A 15,848-nucleotide genomic window follows, 5' to 3' on the forward strand; every position below is an offset into this window, starting at 1 on the left:
TGCGCGTGACGTCACCACTCTACCTGAGTTTCGGCTGACGGTGAAACTCTCGAGCAGAGATTCAAACACACATGAAACGCGTTTCACACAGTTTCACACGGACTCACGGCGAGTGTGTGTGCGCATTCTCCGGTGTATGACCGATACTCTCGGACTTTAACCACGTTTATTCATAAACCGGCTGGTTTTGGCGGTAAAGGCCTCAGGATTGGTGTTTTTTCCTGCTTTGACGCTTCCTGAAACCCTCAGGTGAGACTCATTAATATTTATATCACATTTACATTTAATATGTAGGCCTACAGGCTTTTTACTCTAATACAAACAATATAATGCGCTCAAATATGATTTTCTATCGGAATTTAAGGGTTTTTATCGACGGCAAAGAACATTTTCGTGATTTAGCATCGAATATCAAAGTCACCGGCTTTATGGGTTTATCTGACGCTTATTTCTGATTATATGAATACATATTTATTATATGATTATATGAATAAATCGCTGAATAAATGATCATAATAAAGTGTAGGCTATTTATTAATATAAGCTTTATCTGGCCTGTGTTTACAGTCAAATTAAATATTCAAGGGAACGTCATCTATTAAATGGTGTTTATGCTACTGTTGCTGCCAATAATAATGTTTATTATTATTATTGTTATTGAATGTACTATATGACCTGTTATATATTTTATTCAATTTATGCAACTTTTTAACACTATTTAAAAGTCACATCCACACATATACATTAAACAAGGAAATGAATGAAAATTTAAGAGTAAAACTGCAGACAAAATAAATGAACCGAAGCGATTGAAAAGTGTTTCTGTGTTAAATGTGCAGGCTGTGGTTTATTCTGCCGGATATGAGGGTCAGTGTGATCATTGATGTGTGTTTTCCAGAAGCTCGTCATGTCGTCTCATCCGCGCCGGGTCCGGCTCAAGCCCTGGCTGGTGTCCCAGGTGGAGAACGGGACGTTTCCCGGTCTGGTGTGGCTCGACCGCGAGGCCAAACGCTTCCAGATCCCATGGAAACACGCCACGCGTCACACACCCCAACAGGAGGAGGAAAACACCATCTTTAAGGTGAGAGTCGGGGATCCCGAGGCCGGAGTACGGCAGGGGTCGGGACCAGGGGCCTGTACCATGATGGTAGATGAACAAATTCAGGGTTACAGGATTAGTTCAGAGTTGACAAAACTAAACCAATCCAACCAGGCTTTGTTGGTACCATGATGCTGATCATCAACTTTCTCTGTTAACTCAGGCTTTGATCCTGAGTTTAGGTGTGACATCAGTAGCAAACAGCCAATCACATGCTGAGAAAGAGAGAAACTGCACATTTACACAGCAAGAAGAAAATATCTGTCTATGAAAGACGACAACTAAAATAAAAAGTCTTGCTATATCAGTGCAAGTAAAAGTTAAGTTAGTTTATACAGTGATAAAGGTATAGAATTGAACTTTTAAGCTCACATGTAGTCAGGGGCAGCGGCAGATAATTTTTAACGCATGTGCTGAGGGGGTGCTAGATCACTGACGGGGAGCTACGCAATTTATATATATATATACATACTATTAATAAATTAGCAAAACTTGGCCACCAAATATTTAATATTCAATTATTTTAATGATCACAATTAAAGTTTTAATTTGATTAAATTGCACAAACGCAGCATTCAATCAAATAAGATGTTTTATTATTAATAATGTTATTTCAACATAATATCTCGTTATTTCAACATAATATGTGTGCGTGCAACAAGCAAGATGTGCATTGATTTTTATTAATAAACTAGTGTTCTCTGTGTCAGTGTCGGCTGCAAAGATGAAGTTGATCGCCATCTCCATAGTGAACGCGCCTATAGAGAGAAATGCACATAATGGATTACATAATCAGAGAGTAGGGCAATTCCACGCAAAACTGTCACATCCATAATGCCAACTAAATACCATGGCATTGTGTTGGCGTTATGGATGTGACAGTTTTGCATGGAATAGAGTCCTGCACGGGTTCGGGTACCCGACGGGTGACCCGCAAATTTTGCTCAAACGGGTGAAAAATATCCAACTGTGTCGGATACGGGTGCGGGTCGGGTCGGACACGGGGGAAACACGGGTCTAAACACGGGTTTAAAACAATCACATGCAAACGTAAAAATATATGCATATTTTTAGGAACACATCTACAAAAATATTCCTGTATTTCAAGTTGATAAAATAATTTTAAATCCACATCAGTTTATTTGTGCCCACGCGCCACGCCCTCCCAGGATCTATAACGTTACCTAGGCTACTTTCACTTTTAAAAATTCCTCATAACCGCGCGCGCGATCTGCTTGCAGTCGTCGAGATGGATGCTGAGGAGTTGAAGAAAAGAATAGCTAGTGGAGATTGTAAAGTTGTCGACAACACGTCATCAAAAATCAAGTCCAGTGTGTGGGAGAAATTTGGAGTTATCTGAAGAAAATATTGTGAAAGGCTTTGCTGCATGCTCGTTTTGGATCGCCGCAGATGTGGAACTTCATCCCTGAGGAAGCACAGATAACTGTGGTAACAAACCAAGCAGTTCTGTCGAACAGTATTTTTCAAATTTAACACTGTTCAGTATGTGTGGTGTGCAGGGCGTGTTTGAACCCAACATTGTCAGATGTAGGCTAGACGAAATTGCGTGGCAGATATAGGCCCGGTTTCACAGACCGGGCTTAGATTAAGCCAGAATTAGGGCTTAGTTTAATTAGGGTATTTAAGTAGTTTTTATAACCGTGCCTTAGAAAATAAAATGACTGGTGTGCATCTTGAGACAAGACAATGGCACTGATGTATTTTAAGATCTGTCAGTGCAAGTTACTTTCAGTTAAAACAGCTCAAACATGCATTTTAGTCTGGGACTAGGCTTAAGCCTTGTCTGTGAAACTGGGGGATAGTGTTGTAGCCGCGTCCGTTAGGCTACTCAGTTTTGTGGTAACGTTAGCCATCATGTACCGGCCTTTTGACCGCTTCGGCTGAAGTTGTCCTTGTGTTAATTGTCGTTATAACTTCTGTATGACCTGGCAATAAACATTTTTGTAATTGTGTCTATAATGTGATTGGCTAAACTGATTTTATTTTCGGGTGCGGGTCGGGTGTGGGTTCTATTTTAAGCGGGTCGGGTGCGGATTTTAATTAGTGCTGTTGATGGATAACGGGTCGGATGCGGTTTGAAGCACGGCGGGTGCGGGTTTACAAAATCGGACCCGTGCAGGACTCTGGCATGGAATTGCCCAGTAGCCTATTTCTTTTCGTTTTGAATTATTTTGCTTAAAGTAGGGCTGGGATAAACGATTATTTTTTAAACGATTAATCTAGCGATTATTTTTTCGATGCAACGATTAATCTAACGATTCATTTTTCCAGTCCGATTCGATTTCGATTATCGATTATCGATTATCTCCCCAATCCCCATTAATTGACTAATAGCAATTTATACATGTTAATTTACATATCTGAATGAAAAAAAACATGAATTCCTTAACATTGCAATATATGTTTATTGCTCTTAAAATTCCAAAATAAAAGACTATACAAGTGCATAGTAATGCATTCTTAGTCAGAGGTAGCATTCAATAAAACCTTAAAGCCTTGAAAACACATAGCTTACTGAAACAAGCTTACTGAACACATAGGGCCTAGCTTACTGAAAAAAAGTTCTTCTTTCAGATGAAAATAACAACAACTTGATGTCTAGCATTCAATAAAAAAAATAAAAAGGTCACCCAAAATACTTGTTTAGAGCAATTGAAAGAATACAGTAACCAATGTAAACATGAGGGCTTTAAGCTAATACAGAGAGTGCTTTTTCAACAAAAAATAAATAAAAATGAACAGTGGGAGCCAGCAGCCTGTCATGGCGTCCTTCCTGAACCAACAGAATTGAACATTTATGTTGAAAACACATAGTCCTAGCTTACTGAAAAAAGTGCATCTTTTAATTCTTCATTCACATAAAAATAACAACAACGTATAGTAATACACTCTGCCACTCACCTTTTTCTTAAAAAAAAAAAAAATACTAATAAAAAAAAGTACTTAACTAGAATTTAATAAATGGAACATTATTGTAAAGTGTTACCGATTTGTTATACACCGATTCAGACGTCTCGTGAGTTCAGTGTTGGACAGATCAGTTGTTTTAACCATTCATTAAAGTGAATCGGTTCAAATGAGTCATTAGTTCGCGAATCGGACGTGTCATTAGTGGACGTGTAGCCTACGGCAAGCGTTGTGTGATTATCCCGGCAGTTTATTTTTTACCACAATTCACACTCCGCGGTAATTCAAGAGAAAAAAAATCTCCGAATGCTCCACGTGAAACTTTGGTCTTCCGCCCTTTTTCTATCGTGTCTAATGATTTTGATTAATATGCACGAGGGAGAGAGAGAGAGAAAGACAGCGCTCGTGTTGTTTGAAGACGGTGAGTGCACGCGCGGCCAGGGCTCTCTCTCGTACTTGTATGCGCCCTGTCAAGCGCAGTCAGTCATTCTATTCTACATCACTCACCGATCAAATACGGCTTTGGCGGCCGCCAAAAAAAATCAATGCAGGAAAACCCCTGGATTGGTTATATACCGTTGGATAGAATGATGGCCATCGTGTATCAGCGCACATAAGGTACACACTGTGAAGCAATTTGCAAACGTTTTTTAGAGAAATGAAAGCAGGTCGACGAATCGCCGCGCATATTTTGCGTCGACGTATTTTTTGCGTCGACGTCATCGATGACTTCGACGCGTTGTCCCAGCCCTAGCTTAAAGACATTTCAACTTTGTGTATTTGATGTATTTCTCATGTCTGTGAGGCGTATGAGTTTCGGTTAAGTTAGGATGAGATGCGCTCCAGTTAACGTGCAATGCAAGTGACCACGCGGGCGCCTCCATGATTATATTATATGCTATATTCTTATTTATTAAATCCAGGCAATTGGTTGATGAGAAATTGATTAAAATTGAGGTCAGGTGTGTGTTTGCCGGGACTGATGCGCGTGTGTGTGTTTGCCGGGACTGATGCGCGTGTGTGTGTTTGCCGGGACTGATGCGCGTGTGTGTGTTTGCCGGGACTGATGCGCGTGTGTGTGTTTGCCGGGACTGATGCGCGTGTGTGTGTTTGCCGGGACTGGTGTGTGTGTTTGCCGGGACTGGTGTGTGTGTTTGCCGGGACTGATGCGCGTGTGTGTGTTTGCCGGGACTGATGCGCGTGTGTGTGTTTGCCGGGACTGATGCGCGTGTGTGTGTTTGCCGGGACTGATGCGCGTGTGTTTGCCAGGACTGATGCGCGTGTGTGTGTGTGTGTGTGTGTTTGCCGGGACTGATGCGTGTGTGTTTGCTGGGACTGATGCGTGTGTGTGTGTTTGCCGGGACTGATGCGTGTGTGTGTGTTTGCCGGGACTGATGCGCGTGTGTGTGTTTGCCGGGACTGATGCGCGTGTGTGTGTTTGCCGGGACTGATGCGCGTGTGTGTGTTTGCCGGGACTGATGCGCGTGTGTGTGTTTGCCGGGACTGATGCGCGTGTGTGTGTGTGTGTTTGCCGGGACTGATGCGTGTGTGTTTGCTGGGACTGTTGCGTGTGTGTGTGTGTTTGCTGGGACTGATGCGTGTGTGTGTGTGTGTGTTTGCCGGGACTGATGCGTGTGTGTTCGCCGGGACTGATGCGCGTATGTGTGTTTGCCGGGACTGATGCGCGTGTGTGTGTGTTTGCCGGGACTGATGCGCGTGTGTGTGTGTTTGCCGGGACTGATGCGCGTGTGTGTGTTTGCCGGGACTGATCCGTGTGTGTTTGCTGGGACTGATGCGCGTGTGTGTGTTTGCCGGGACTGATGCGCGCGCGTGTGTGTGTTTGCTGGGACTGATGCGCGCGCGCGCGTGTGTGTTTGCCGGGACTGATGCGCGCGCGTGTGTGTGTTTGCCGGGACTGATGCGCGCGCGTGTGTGTGTGTTTGCCGGGACTGATGCGCGCGTGTGTGTGTTTGCTGGGACTGATGCGCGCGTGTGTGTGTTTGCCGGGACTGATGCGCGCGCGTGTGTGTTTGCCGGGACTGATGCGCGCGCGTGTGTGTGTTTGCTGGGACTGATGCGCGCGCGTGTGTGTTTGCCGGGACTGATGCGCGCGCGTGTGTGTGTTTGCCGGGACTGATGCGCGCGCGTGTGTGTGTTTGCCGGGACTGATGCGCGCGCGTGTGTGTGTTTGCCGGGACTGATGCGCGCGCGTGTGTGTGTTTGCCGGGACTGATGCGCGCGCGTGTGTGTGTTTGCCGGGACTGATGCGCGCGCGTGTGTGTGTTTGCTGGGACTGATGCGCGCGCGTGTGTGTTTGCCGGGACTGATGCGCGCGCGCGCGTGTGTGTTTGCCGGGACTGATGCGCGCGCGTGTGTGTGTTTGCCGGGACTGATGCGCGCGCGTGTGTGTGTTTGCCGGGACTGATGCGCGCGTGTGTGTGTTTGCTGGGACTGATGCGCGCGCGTGTGTGTTTGCCGGGACTGATGCGCGCGCGTGTGTGTGTTTGCCGGGACTGATGCGCGCGTGTGTGTGTTTGCTGGGACTGATGCGCGCGTGTGTGTGTTTGCTGGGACTGATGCGCGCGTGTGTGTGTTTGCTGGGACTGATGCGTGTGTGTTTGCCGGGACTGATGCGCGTGTGTTTGCCGGGTCTGATGCGCGTGTGTGTGTGTGTGTGTGTGTGTTTGCCGGGACTGATGCGTGTGTGTGTGTTTGCTGGGACTGATGCGTGTGTGTGTGTGTTTGCTGGGACTGATGCGTGTGTGTGTGTGTTTGCCGGGACTGATGCGTGTGTGTGTGTTTGCTGGGACTGATGCGTGTGTGTGTTTGCTGGGACTGATGCGCGCGTGTGTGTGTTTGCCGGGACTGATCCGTGTGTGTTTGCCAGGCCTGGGCCGTGGAGACCGGGAAGTATCAGGAAGGCGTGGACGAGCCGGATCCGGCTAAATGGAAAGCTCAGCTGAGATGTGCTCTGAACAAGAGCCGCGAGTTCAACCTCATCTACGACGGGACCAAAGAGGTTCCCATGAACCCGCTGAAGATCTACGACGTGTGTGATATTCCACAGACCATCAGTAACCCAGGTAACACACACGCACATACACACTTTTCTTTCTTTTTTTTTTTATATGACTTTATTCTTGATTTTTATAAAAGTTATGACTTTATTCCTGAATCAATTCATTTAAATATTTGATTTAATTCATTTAAATAAATATTAATTCATATAAAATAAATATTATTATGAATGATTTTTATTTATCACATGAGATTTGCACATTGATTTCCGAATTAAACATGCACATGAGGTCATGTGACTATGATGTAGCATTACACACTCGAAACTCTCTATTTAGAAAAGTAAGTATGCAGTGTGCAAGTCTTTGGTGAACTCTGTGTGTCTCAGGTTCAGTGACCACGTATGAGACCGACGGCGATGAAGACGACATTCCCGACACTCCTGAGCCTCCTCCACCATATCCACCTCACGGTACTGGGAGAAAACCGGGATAAACCTGTCTTAAACTCTCTGTACAGCATGTGGTTTAAAGGGGTCATCGGGTGCAAAATGCACTTTTATATGGTGTTAGGTCTGTGTAACACTTCACAATTCAGTTTTCAGACCATACAATGCAAATGCAAAAATGAAAAATTGAAACCAGACATTCATTTTTCTTGTTTTTCCAGTACATTATCAATGGATATTTGCCTTTTTCTCCCCTTTTTTCAATTTTACTTTTGCTAAATTGTGACTTCAGAAACAAACATTTGAATAAATGAAATCTAACCGATTTTCTATTTTTCCATTTTTCGTCTTGTAATTTGTGCCGTGGGCGGTACCATTAGCACGGGGGTGTGGCCGTGGACTAACTTCACTATCATTTCATTGATGTAACTGCTTTATTTACACTGCATGCACGTTTGAGGAGAAGTTTAAAAGACGGAACACAGGACAACATTTTTCACCCGAAGTGCCATCATTTTTATTATTAATAGTCTGTGCTAAATTATAAGGCAGTCTCGGACCGGCCATCGGGAGCAGCCGGGAAAAGTGAAATCCCGGTGGCCTGGGTATGATTTGGCACATTGCCCTTGTTTGTATTTACCTATTCATTCTTACTTTTATTTTATTAATATATCGCTATATCCTTGTTGTTGTTCATTTTACATGGTACAGTAGCCTAGGCAGCCACAACCACGAGATCCCAGACAGTTCATTTTCAGTGCAGCAGAACGGGGGTGGCTCGCGAGCAGCAGCGCTTTTCAAGATCCTTCACGGGAATATAGAATAACGATAAAAATTATAGCCTACTAAGCAAAAATAGGCCTATAGAAAAAAATAAGCATACCCCCCCCCCCCCCCCCCCCCCCACAATTTTTTAAAAGGTTTTTAGCTCTCGTTTGTAGGCTAATACAATATTTAATGTTTATAGTGCTGATTCATTATCGAATGGAGAATTTAATGTGCTATTTTTATTAATAAGGTCAAAACAAACAGGTAGGGCAATGTGCCAAATCATACCCAGGCCACCGGGATTTCACTTTTCCCGGCTGGTTTCAATTTTGCATTTTTGCATTTGCATTGTAAGGTCTGAAAACTGAATTGTGAAGCGTTACACGGACCGTGTTAGCATGTAAATGTGTCTTTGCAGTGTGTGGACACAATCACCATACAATGAGAATTCACTCCTTTTCCCTTTTTTTTTTATCCTCAAAAAGCCTAAACACTCTCAATAATCAATCGCCCACGACCACTGATGGACTGTCCCGTATTAGCATATTTCCCGTATTAGCATATTTCCCGTATTAGCATATTTCCGCCCTCAGACATTTGTACACTGTCCACCAAGGCATCACTTTAGTGTCTTGTGTCGACACCCCCACGGAAGAGCAGTTGCTCATTATCATTTAAAGAGACATGCACCTCATTATCATTTAAAGAGACATGCACCGAAACGGGTCGCTGTGAACAGAGCTGTTTTTGAGCAGGTAAAAGGGTGTTGTTTTACACAACCATTGAGGAATTTTAACCAAAGTATGTTACGAACTTTACATGAAGAACCTAAAGAATCATACCAACTTGTGGAAAATGGGCATCCGATGACCCCTTTATTAAAGGTGCTGTATGTAACTTTTTCACTCTACTAAAGCATAAAAATTCCATATGTTTGCATATATTGAGGAAACCATACTAAAACAATAGGAAACGATAAGAAGTTCAGAGTTTTTGTTTCTCTTAAAAACACTTCTACAGCCAGTTATTCTACTCTGAAATGTGTGTTTCCAGGCTAGAATGTTTGATATTGTTTTGGTTTATGATGCTGCACGTTACCAATTTTCATTGTCCAAAACAACGATCTCCTGGATCTGGACTGCAGTACCTGTTTCCACCACTAGTTGTCATCTTACAGACGGCACCTTTAAATGTTGCTGTATTTAATGTGGCGTATGTTGTTGTGTTTGACTGTGATGTGTCCGTGCGCAGGCGTGAGTCCGGTCTGGACTCCTCCCGGATCCGTGTCCCCGATGACGCCGGCCAGCTGCCCTCCCCCTCCTCCCCCCGCCGAGGTGTGGCCGAAGAAGGAGCCGCTGGACGTGGAGATGCAGCCGGAGATCCCGACGCCCTCGGCCTTCGACGGCATGTTCGCTACCCCGGAGACCTGGATCAGCTCTCTGCCCAGTAACTAACATACACACACACACACACGCACACACACACACTCATTCTTGTACATCTATCTTTGAGGACATTCATTGACACAATGCAATCTCTAGCCGCTTACCCTAACCTTACCCATCACAACTAAGTGCCTAACCCGACCCCCTGACCCTAAACCGACCCTTAACCTCATTATAACCTTATCCCTAAAACCAAGTCTTGACCCTCAAACAGGCCTTTAAAGGCTCTCAGAAACTGAGGACCGGCCAACATGTCCTCAACTTTACTCTCTTTGTCCTCACTCCACTGGTCTAAAACTCAAATTGGTCCTCACAAAGATAGTTGTACAAGTACACACATACACACACCAGATGCCCTCGGCCTTCGACGGCATGTTCGCCACCCCAGAGACCTGGATCAGCTCTCTGCCCAGTAACTACACACACGTTGTAACGCACACACGCACACAGATGTTACACTTTCACACACCCACACACACGTTGCACTCTCACACACACACACACACACTCACATTCCCACACACGTGTTACACTAACACCCGTTTCTCTCTCTCTCTCTCTCTCTCTCTCACACACACACACACACACACACACACACACACACACACACGCATTACACAAACATGTCACACTCTCTCTCACACACATATACAGATGTTACACCCACATACGCGTTACACACTCTCATAAAATAACACCCACGTTGTAACACTTGCGCACACACACACACACATACACACATACACACACACACACACACACCGCACGCACACACACAGACACGCGTTAAACCCACACACGTTACACTCACACACACGTTACACACACACTTTGTAACACAAGTGTTACTCACAAGTAAGACGTTTCAGCTTTATTTCTATCAACAGCTGTAGTCAACGACCCGAAATCACACCCATAATGCACTCTGTGTTTCACAGTGACGGATCTGGAGGTGCAGTTTTATTACCGCGGTAAGGAAGTGTGTCCGCCGGTGATCGTGAGCAACCCTCAGGGCTGCCGGCTCTTCTACGGGGACCTGGGGCCGATCGTGAACCAGGAGGAGCTGTTCGGGCCGGTGAGCCTGGAGCAGGTGCGCTTCCCCCCCACTGAACACATCACCAACGACAAGCAGAGGGTGTTCACCAGCCGGCTACTGGACGTGATGGACCGCGGCCTCATCCTGGAGGTCAACGGTCACGACATCTACGCCATCCGCCTGTGCCAGTGTAAAGTGTACTGGTCCGGCCCCTGCGCGCCCAATCCCAACGCTCCCAACCTCATCGAGCGGCAGCACAAGGTCAAGCTCTTCTGCCTGGAGTCCTTCCTCAGCGGTGAGACACACTCCTGAAGCCACTGCACACTGGGCCATTTTGGCCACGACTTAGCCGTCTGAGACAAATTTAGCAAATTCAATTCACGTTTATTTGTATAGCGCTTTCCACAATACACATCATTTCAAAGCAGCTTTACAGAAAGTGCATGAGTCCATATTACAGTTTATTAGGGCTGGGTAAAACATATAGATTTCTCAATTTTAATTGATTCTCATTTTTATGAAACGATATCGATTCTTAAATCCCAAGAATCGATTAGTCATCCTGTTTTCAGTTGATGAATGAGTGGAACATTGTAGCGCATCTCATCCAATAAATCACAGTAATCTTTGTGCTTTGTTGCTATTGATATGAAACACAGTCTCAGATTTCAAATTCCGTCCATTTTTTGACGAAATTCAAAAACAATTACCGTTTCATCGCTGTGGCGTGAGATCGCTCTGGCTCAGCTCTAGAGAAGCACATGATCTTCTCTTCCGCCTTAATAACACCAGTTACAGTGAGAAATAAACATGAATGAGCTTCTGAAAGTGTGTTAAAAGACAGAGTACAAGTTATCGAAGTCCGTATCATGTGACATGGAGTCGCCCAATCAGTGTTTCAACCGTGGAAAGACGTCAGTAAACAATGTCATGTAACGTCACATTTACCTCAGAAAAACCATATCCAGTGACCATAAACTCGCTAGTCAGCGAGAAATATTAACTCTAGAGAGGAGCATTTAGCTAAATATATGCACCATATTACATATCTGTTATGATTTTTAATGTTCTTCAATATTTAATGCATGTTTGAATAAATCTGGAAAGTTTTTTTATGACCGCCACCATTTAAATTTTTATGTATAATTTCATATAACTTTATTATTATAAAAATAAATAAGTGTATTTTAAGTGTTTGTATACAAATCAGTTCACTTTTACCTTCAACATTATAGTAGGCTAATGAAGGCTAGGCTAACTGACTCCCATAGTTACAGCATTAGTGAAGAGATTTGTTTTCCTTCAGATGTATTGTCCCTGATATCCAAAATAATCAATATTGAATCGAATCGAATCATAATCGAAATCGATTCGAATTGCAAGCTTGGGAATCGAAATTGTGAAATTTGTGTCAATACCCATCCCTACAGTTTACAGTGATCTGTTATCAGAGGAAACCATCTAAGTATTTCAGAAATGTACATATACAAAATCACAGTTAGCTAAAAATGTATTAATTTAAACAATGTAATATTTTAATGCAGAAACAATGAGCTCACTGAAGTAATGAATATGAGTTTAACAAATGATGGACATTTAGAAAACAAATCCTAAAAGAATCCTCTGATCTTAGGTTAAAATCTGAAGTGTTTGATCGTTCTTTGTTCCCTGTATTTACTTCCTCTGGGCTCCATCAGAAAGCATCATTTCACTGCTATGCAGACGATACCCACATTTATTTGCCTCTGAAACGCAACACACATGTTGCTCTGAGATCTCGTTCTGCATGCCTAGATGAAGTGAAATTGTGGTTTTCTCAATTTTCTTATTTCTGAATGAATCCAAAACCGAGGTTACCTTTCTCCTTCTACTTCATCATGCATTAAGAACAATACACATAATACCTGTTAACAATAATCTGGCACGAGCTACTCTGTCCACACACTCCCACACGAAACCTGAGGTCTGGTGATGAGAGTCTTTTGTCCGTCCCCAGATCACGGTTGAAGGATAGAGGAGACCGAGCCTTTGCTGGTCCTACCCTTCTGGTTTACATCAGAGCGGCTCAGTCTTTAACTGCTTTTAAATCTTCTCTTAAAACCTTTTTTTTTTTCTTTAGCTTTTAATTCATTGTGAGTTTTTGTCATGAATGTGTGGTTTGTCCTTGTTCTTCAGCTTGTGTATTGTTCAGCACTTTGGTCAGCCTTGTTTGCTGATTTCAAATGTCCTATATAAATACAAACTTGTTAGTTTGACATGTTCACCGACAGACGTTTAATGACCGTTTAACAAATTTAACCTCCGATGAAATCCTGGCAGTGTCAGAAGATTTGACTCCAATAATAAACACACAACGGTTCATTATGTAAGGTCTTTATACACCACTGAAAACATAGTTTTGCATTTCTGTCAACAGATCCTCCTTAATATTACACAACGCACCTTTTACATACAATATATATGAAATACATTTTTTCGAAAAACACACATACAATCTTTTCACGCAACGTTACCACTACAGCCCATCTGATAAACCCCCATCAGACCTTTCTCGTTACCAAGTACACCAACATTATAATATAAAATATTGTTTATTAAACAATAATAGCCATTATAAACTTTGTATTTAATATATGTTATTAAATGCGTTGTATTTTTGGATACCTTATGTCTGTAATTTGGGTTTTAAAAATCCTTAAATACTAAAGAAATAGTTTGATAAGTGCGATCTCTGAATGTAGTTCCTGAAAACAAAAAAAGTAGTTCTTGAAAGTCCTGGATTAAATTTTTTTTTACATTATGTGTTCAAACCCTGTTTGTATGAAAGCATGAAGGTGTTTCTGATGCTTGTGTGTGTGTGTGTGTGTGTGTGTGTGTGTGTGTGTGTGTGTGTGTGTGTGTGTGTGTGTGTGTGTGTGTGTGTGTGTGTGTGTGTGTGTGTGTGTGTGTGTGTGTGTGTGTGTGTGTGTGTGTGTGTGTGTGTGTGTGTGCGCAGGGGTCATCGCTCACCAGCGGGGTCAGTCCTCTTCTGAACCGCCGCTCTACGACATTCACCTGTGTTTCGGGGAGGAGTGGCCCGACGGCAGACCCAGAGAGAGGAAGCTCATCACGGTGCAGGTGAGACGTGTGAAGTGGTGCATTATGGGCCACGGTGGCTGTCCATCTGCACTAGAGAGTGCATTAGTGTATTTTTCCATTTGTTTTTCCCATAGGAATTTTAAAAAAGGTCTTTGTTAAAGTGTTATAAGCCATGAACCAAACCATCCAGAAAAATTACAAACTTTGAAAATGTACAAAAACACAGACCTAGCGGCTTTAGTGAGGCAAAGAACTACAATCCCATGAAGCATTGCGAACAACAGTCAAACTAAAAACTATGGAGAAATACAAAACTGCTCATTTAAGAATGTTTATTATATATAAAAAACACTATAGTTTTAGGTTCTTGCAAAATATACATATTTTCAACTATTTAAAGTTCCATTTTAGTCAATAATTTTATCCCTTAAAACTCATCTTTGATCACCAAAATGACAACCAAAAAAAGCCTTTAATTATCTTGAATGTAACTCGACACCATTGCCTCATTTAGTATGAATATGCAAATGAGCCCCGCCTCCACTCACTCACTCAGCTCAGAGATCCACTGGTTGACGATCACACGTTGATCTGATTGGTTACAAGGTAGTTTGTGACGTCAGAAACACCAGCGATTTCAAAGCGTGTGTTTGAGACTGTCTTTGGATCACTGCAGTTTTAAGGAGGAAATACTCAGCAATGCTGTCGACTTATGAACTTACACATCTTGCTTTTGTTTTGTGTAGCATAATTCCACAAAGCTGTAGTCAGACCATTCAGATTTTTGCTTTAAATCTTGAAACTATACAATCTAATTTAAATGCAGTTGTTGCCTCTTATTTCAGATGTCTTATCGGCTCATTTGCTTGTAAAAAATCGGTGGTAAAACATAATCGGTGCATCCCTAGTTATTTTATTGCTATATTTTAAGATGTTTTTATATTTATAAATGAAATGCATTTTAAATTGCATTTTAAAAGACAATAACTATCTTCATTTTTATTTGCCAATCAGTTAAAAATATCATTTATCATATAGAACCAACAAATAGTTGCTTATAAAACAAATTGAAACTGGTTCTTTTTAACAACGCCGTTTCGCTACTCAAAACATTTGGGTTTTTTAGCCTAAAATTGTCTTTGAAGCTAAGCTAGCCTTAGCGTGTGAACTAGCCGATCGTATTTCCTGTATTGATGTTTACGTGTAAGTATCAAGGCTGTCATCTTCTCGTAGCTAACAGCGTTGAGCTAAACGTCTCCGTGTGTGTGTGCAGGTGGTGCCGGTGGTGGCGCGCATGATCAGCGAGATGTTTTCTGGCGACTGCACGCGCTCGTTCGACAGCGGAAGCGTGCGTTTACAGATCTCCATCCCCGACATCAAAGACAACATCGTCACACACCTCAAGCAGCTCTACCGGCTCCTGCAGACACACCAGGGGCAGGAGAACTGGCCCCTGCCGCCCGGGGCCGGCCTGCACCTCACGCAGGCCCTGCAGACGCAGTGATGACTCGGGCTTTACCCAGAACCACTCGATACGCTTCAGAGACTCACAAAACTCCTGCTGTAGTGTTTCTGAGGGTTTTAGTGTGTGAATGTCGCGCGGTCAAAGTCTAGCGTGTGTTAATGATCAGCCACAGCAAACGTCCGCCCAGATGCTATTTTATCAGCGGGAACTCACTCCTCATGCTTATCGCTTCAGTTTCACACAATATATAATGAGCTTTTAACCACGTTATTGTGCTTTTACTGCTGATGTATGTTACCCTTATAATCAAACTGTCAGGTTTATGTGGTTTTTCGCACTTTTGGGGTTGAATATCATCTAGTTTTTTTAACCGTATTATGTATTTGACATCCTATCATGTAGAATTGTGTAATAATGTTACTTGGATTTATCAAATAAAATGAGAAATGCACAAAGTGAGTGAGTGTTTTTGTCATTTAAGGTGGAACTTCTGATATGATTGTTGTTAATGTGAAACCGATGATTTGGCACAGATTAATCTGATTGTTTAACCATTCACTTAT

General features: G+C 43.0%; 1 protein-coding gene across 2 annotated transcripts; it reads left to right on the top strand.

Moving 5' to 3' along the window:
- On the top strand, positions 1–15,744 carry irf6 (interferon regulatory factor 6). Of its 2 annotated transcripts, none has more exons than XM_082139170.1 (8): positions 1–249; positions 899–1,081; positions 6,915–7,110; positions 7,434–7,517; positions 9,513–9,707; positions 10,645–11,037; positions 13,738–13,859; positions 15,094–15,744. In XM_082139170.1, the coding sequence occupies exons 2-8, from the start codon at positions 908–910 to the stop codon at positions 15,322–15,324; spliced, it is 1,395 nt and encodes a 464-aa protein (XP_081995296.1). In that variant the 5' UTR covers positions 1–249; positions 899–907; the 3' UTR covers positions 15,325–15,744. The 2 variants fall into 2 exon arrangements, with proteins under 2 accessions (XP_081995296.1, XP_081995297.1); XM_082139171.1 differs by having other exon boundaries at positions 902–1,081.
- The last annotated feature ends 104 nt before the right edge of the window (positions 15,745–15,848 follow it).

Source organism: Leuciscus leuciscus (assembly GCF_965113295.1).
Source record: "Leuciscus leuciscus genome assembly, chromosome: 15".
In the NCBI taxonomy this organism is placed as follows: domain Eukaryota; kingdom Metazoa; phylum Chordata; class Actinopteri; order Cypriniformes; family Leuciscidae; genus Leuciscus; species Leuciscus leuciscus.

Coding starts and splice junctions, on each gene's coding strand:
- irf6 (XM_082139170.1), top strand. CDS start 908: ATGTCGTCTCATCCGCGCCGGGTCCGGCTCAAGCCCTGGCTGGTGTCC. Junction 7,518..9,512: donor TCCACCATATCCACCTCACG/GTACTGGGAGAA, acceptor GTCCGTGCGCAG/GCGTGAGTCCGGTCTGGACT. Junction 11,038..13,737: donor CCTGGAGTCCTTCCTCAGCG/GTGAGACACACT, acceptor GTGTGTGCGCAG/GGGTCATCGCTCACCAGCGG.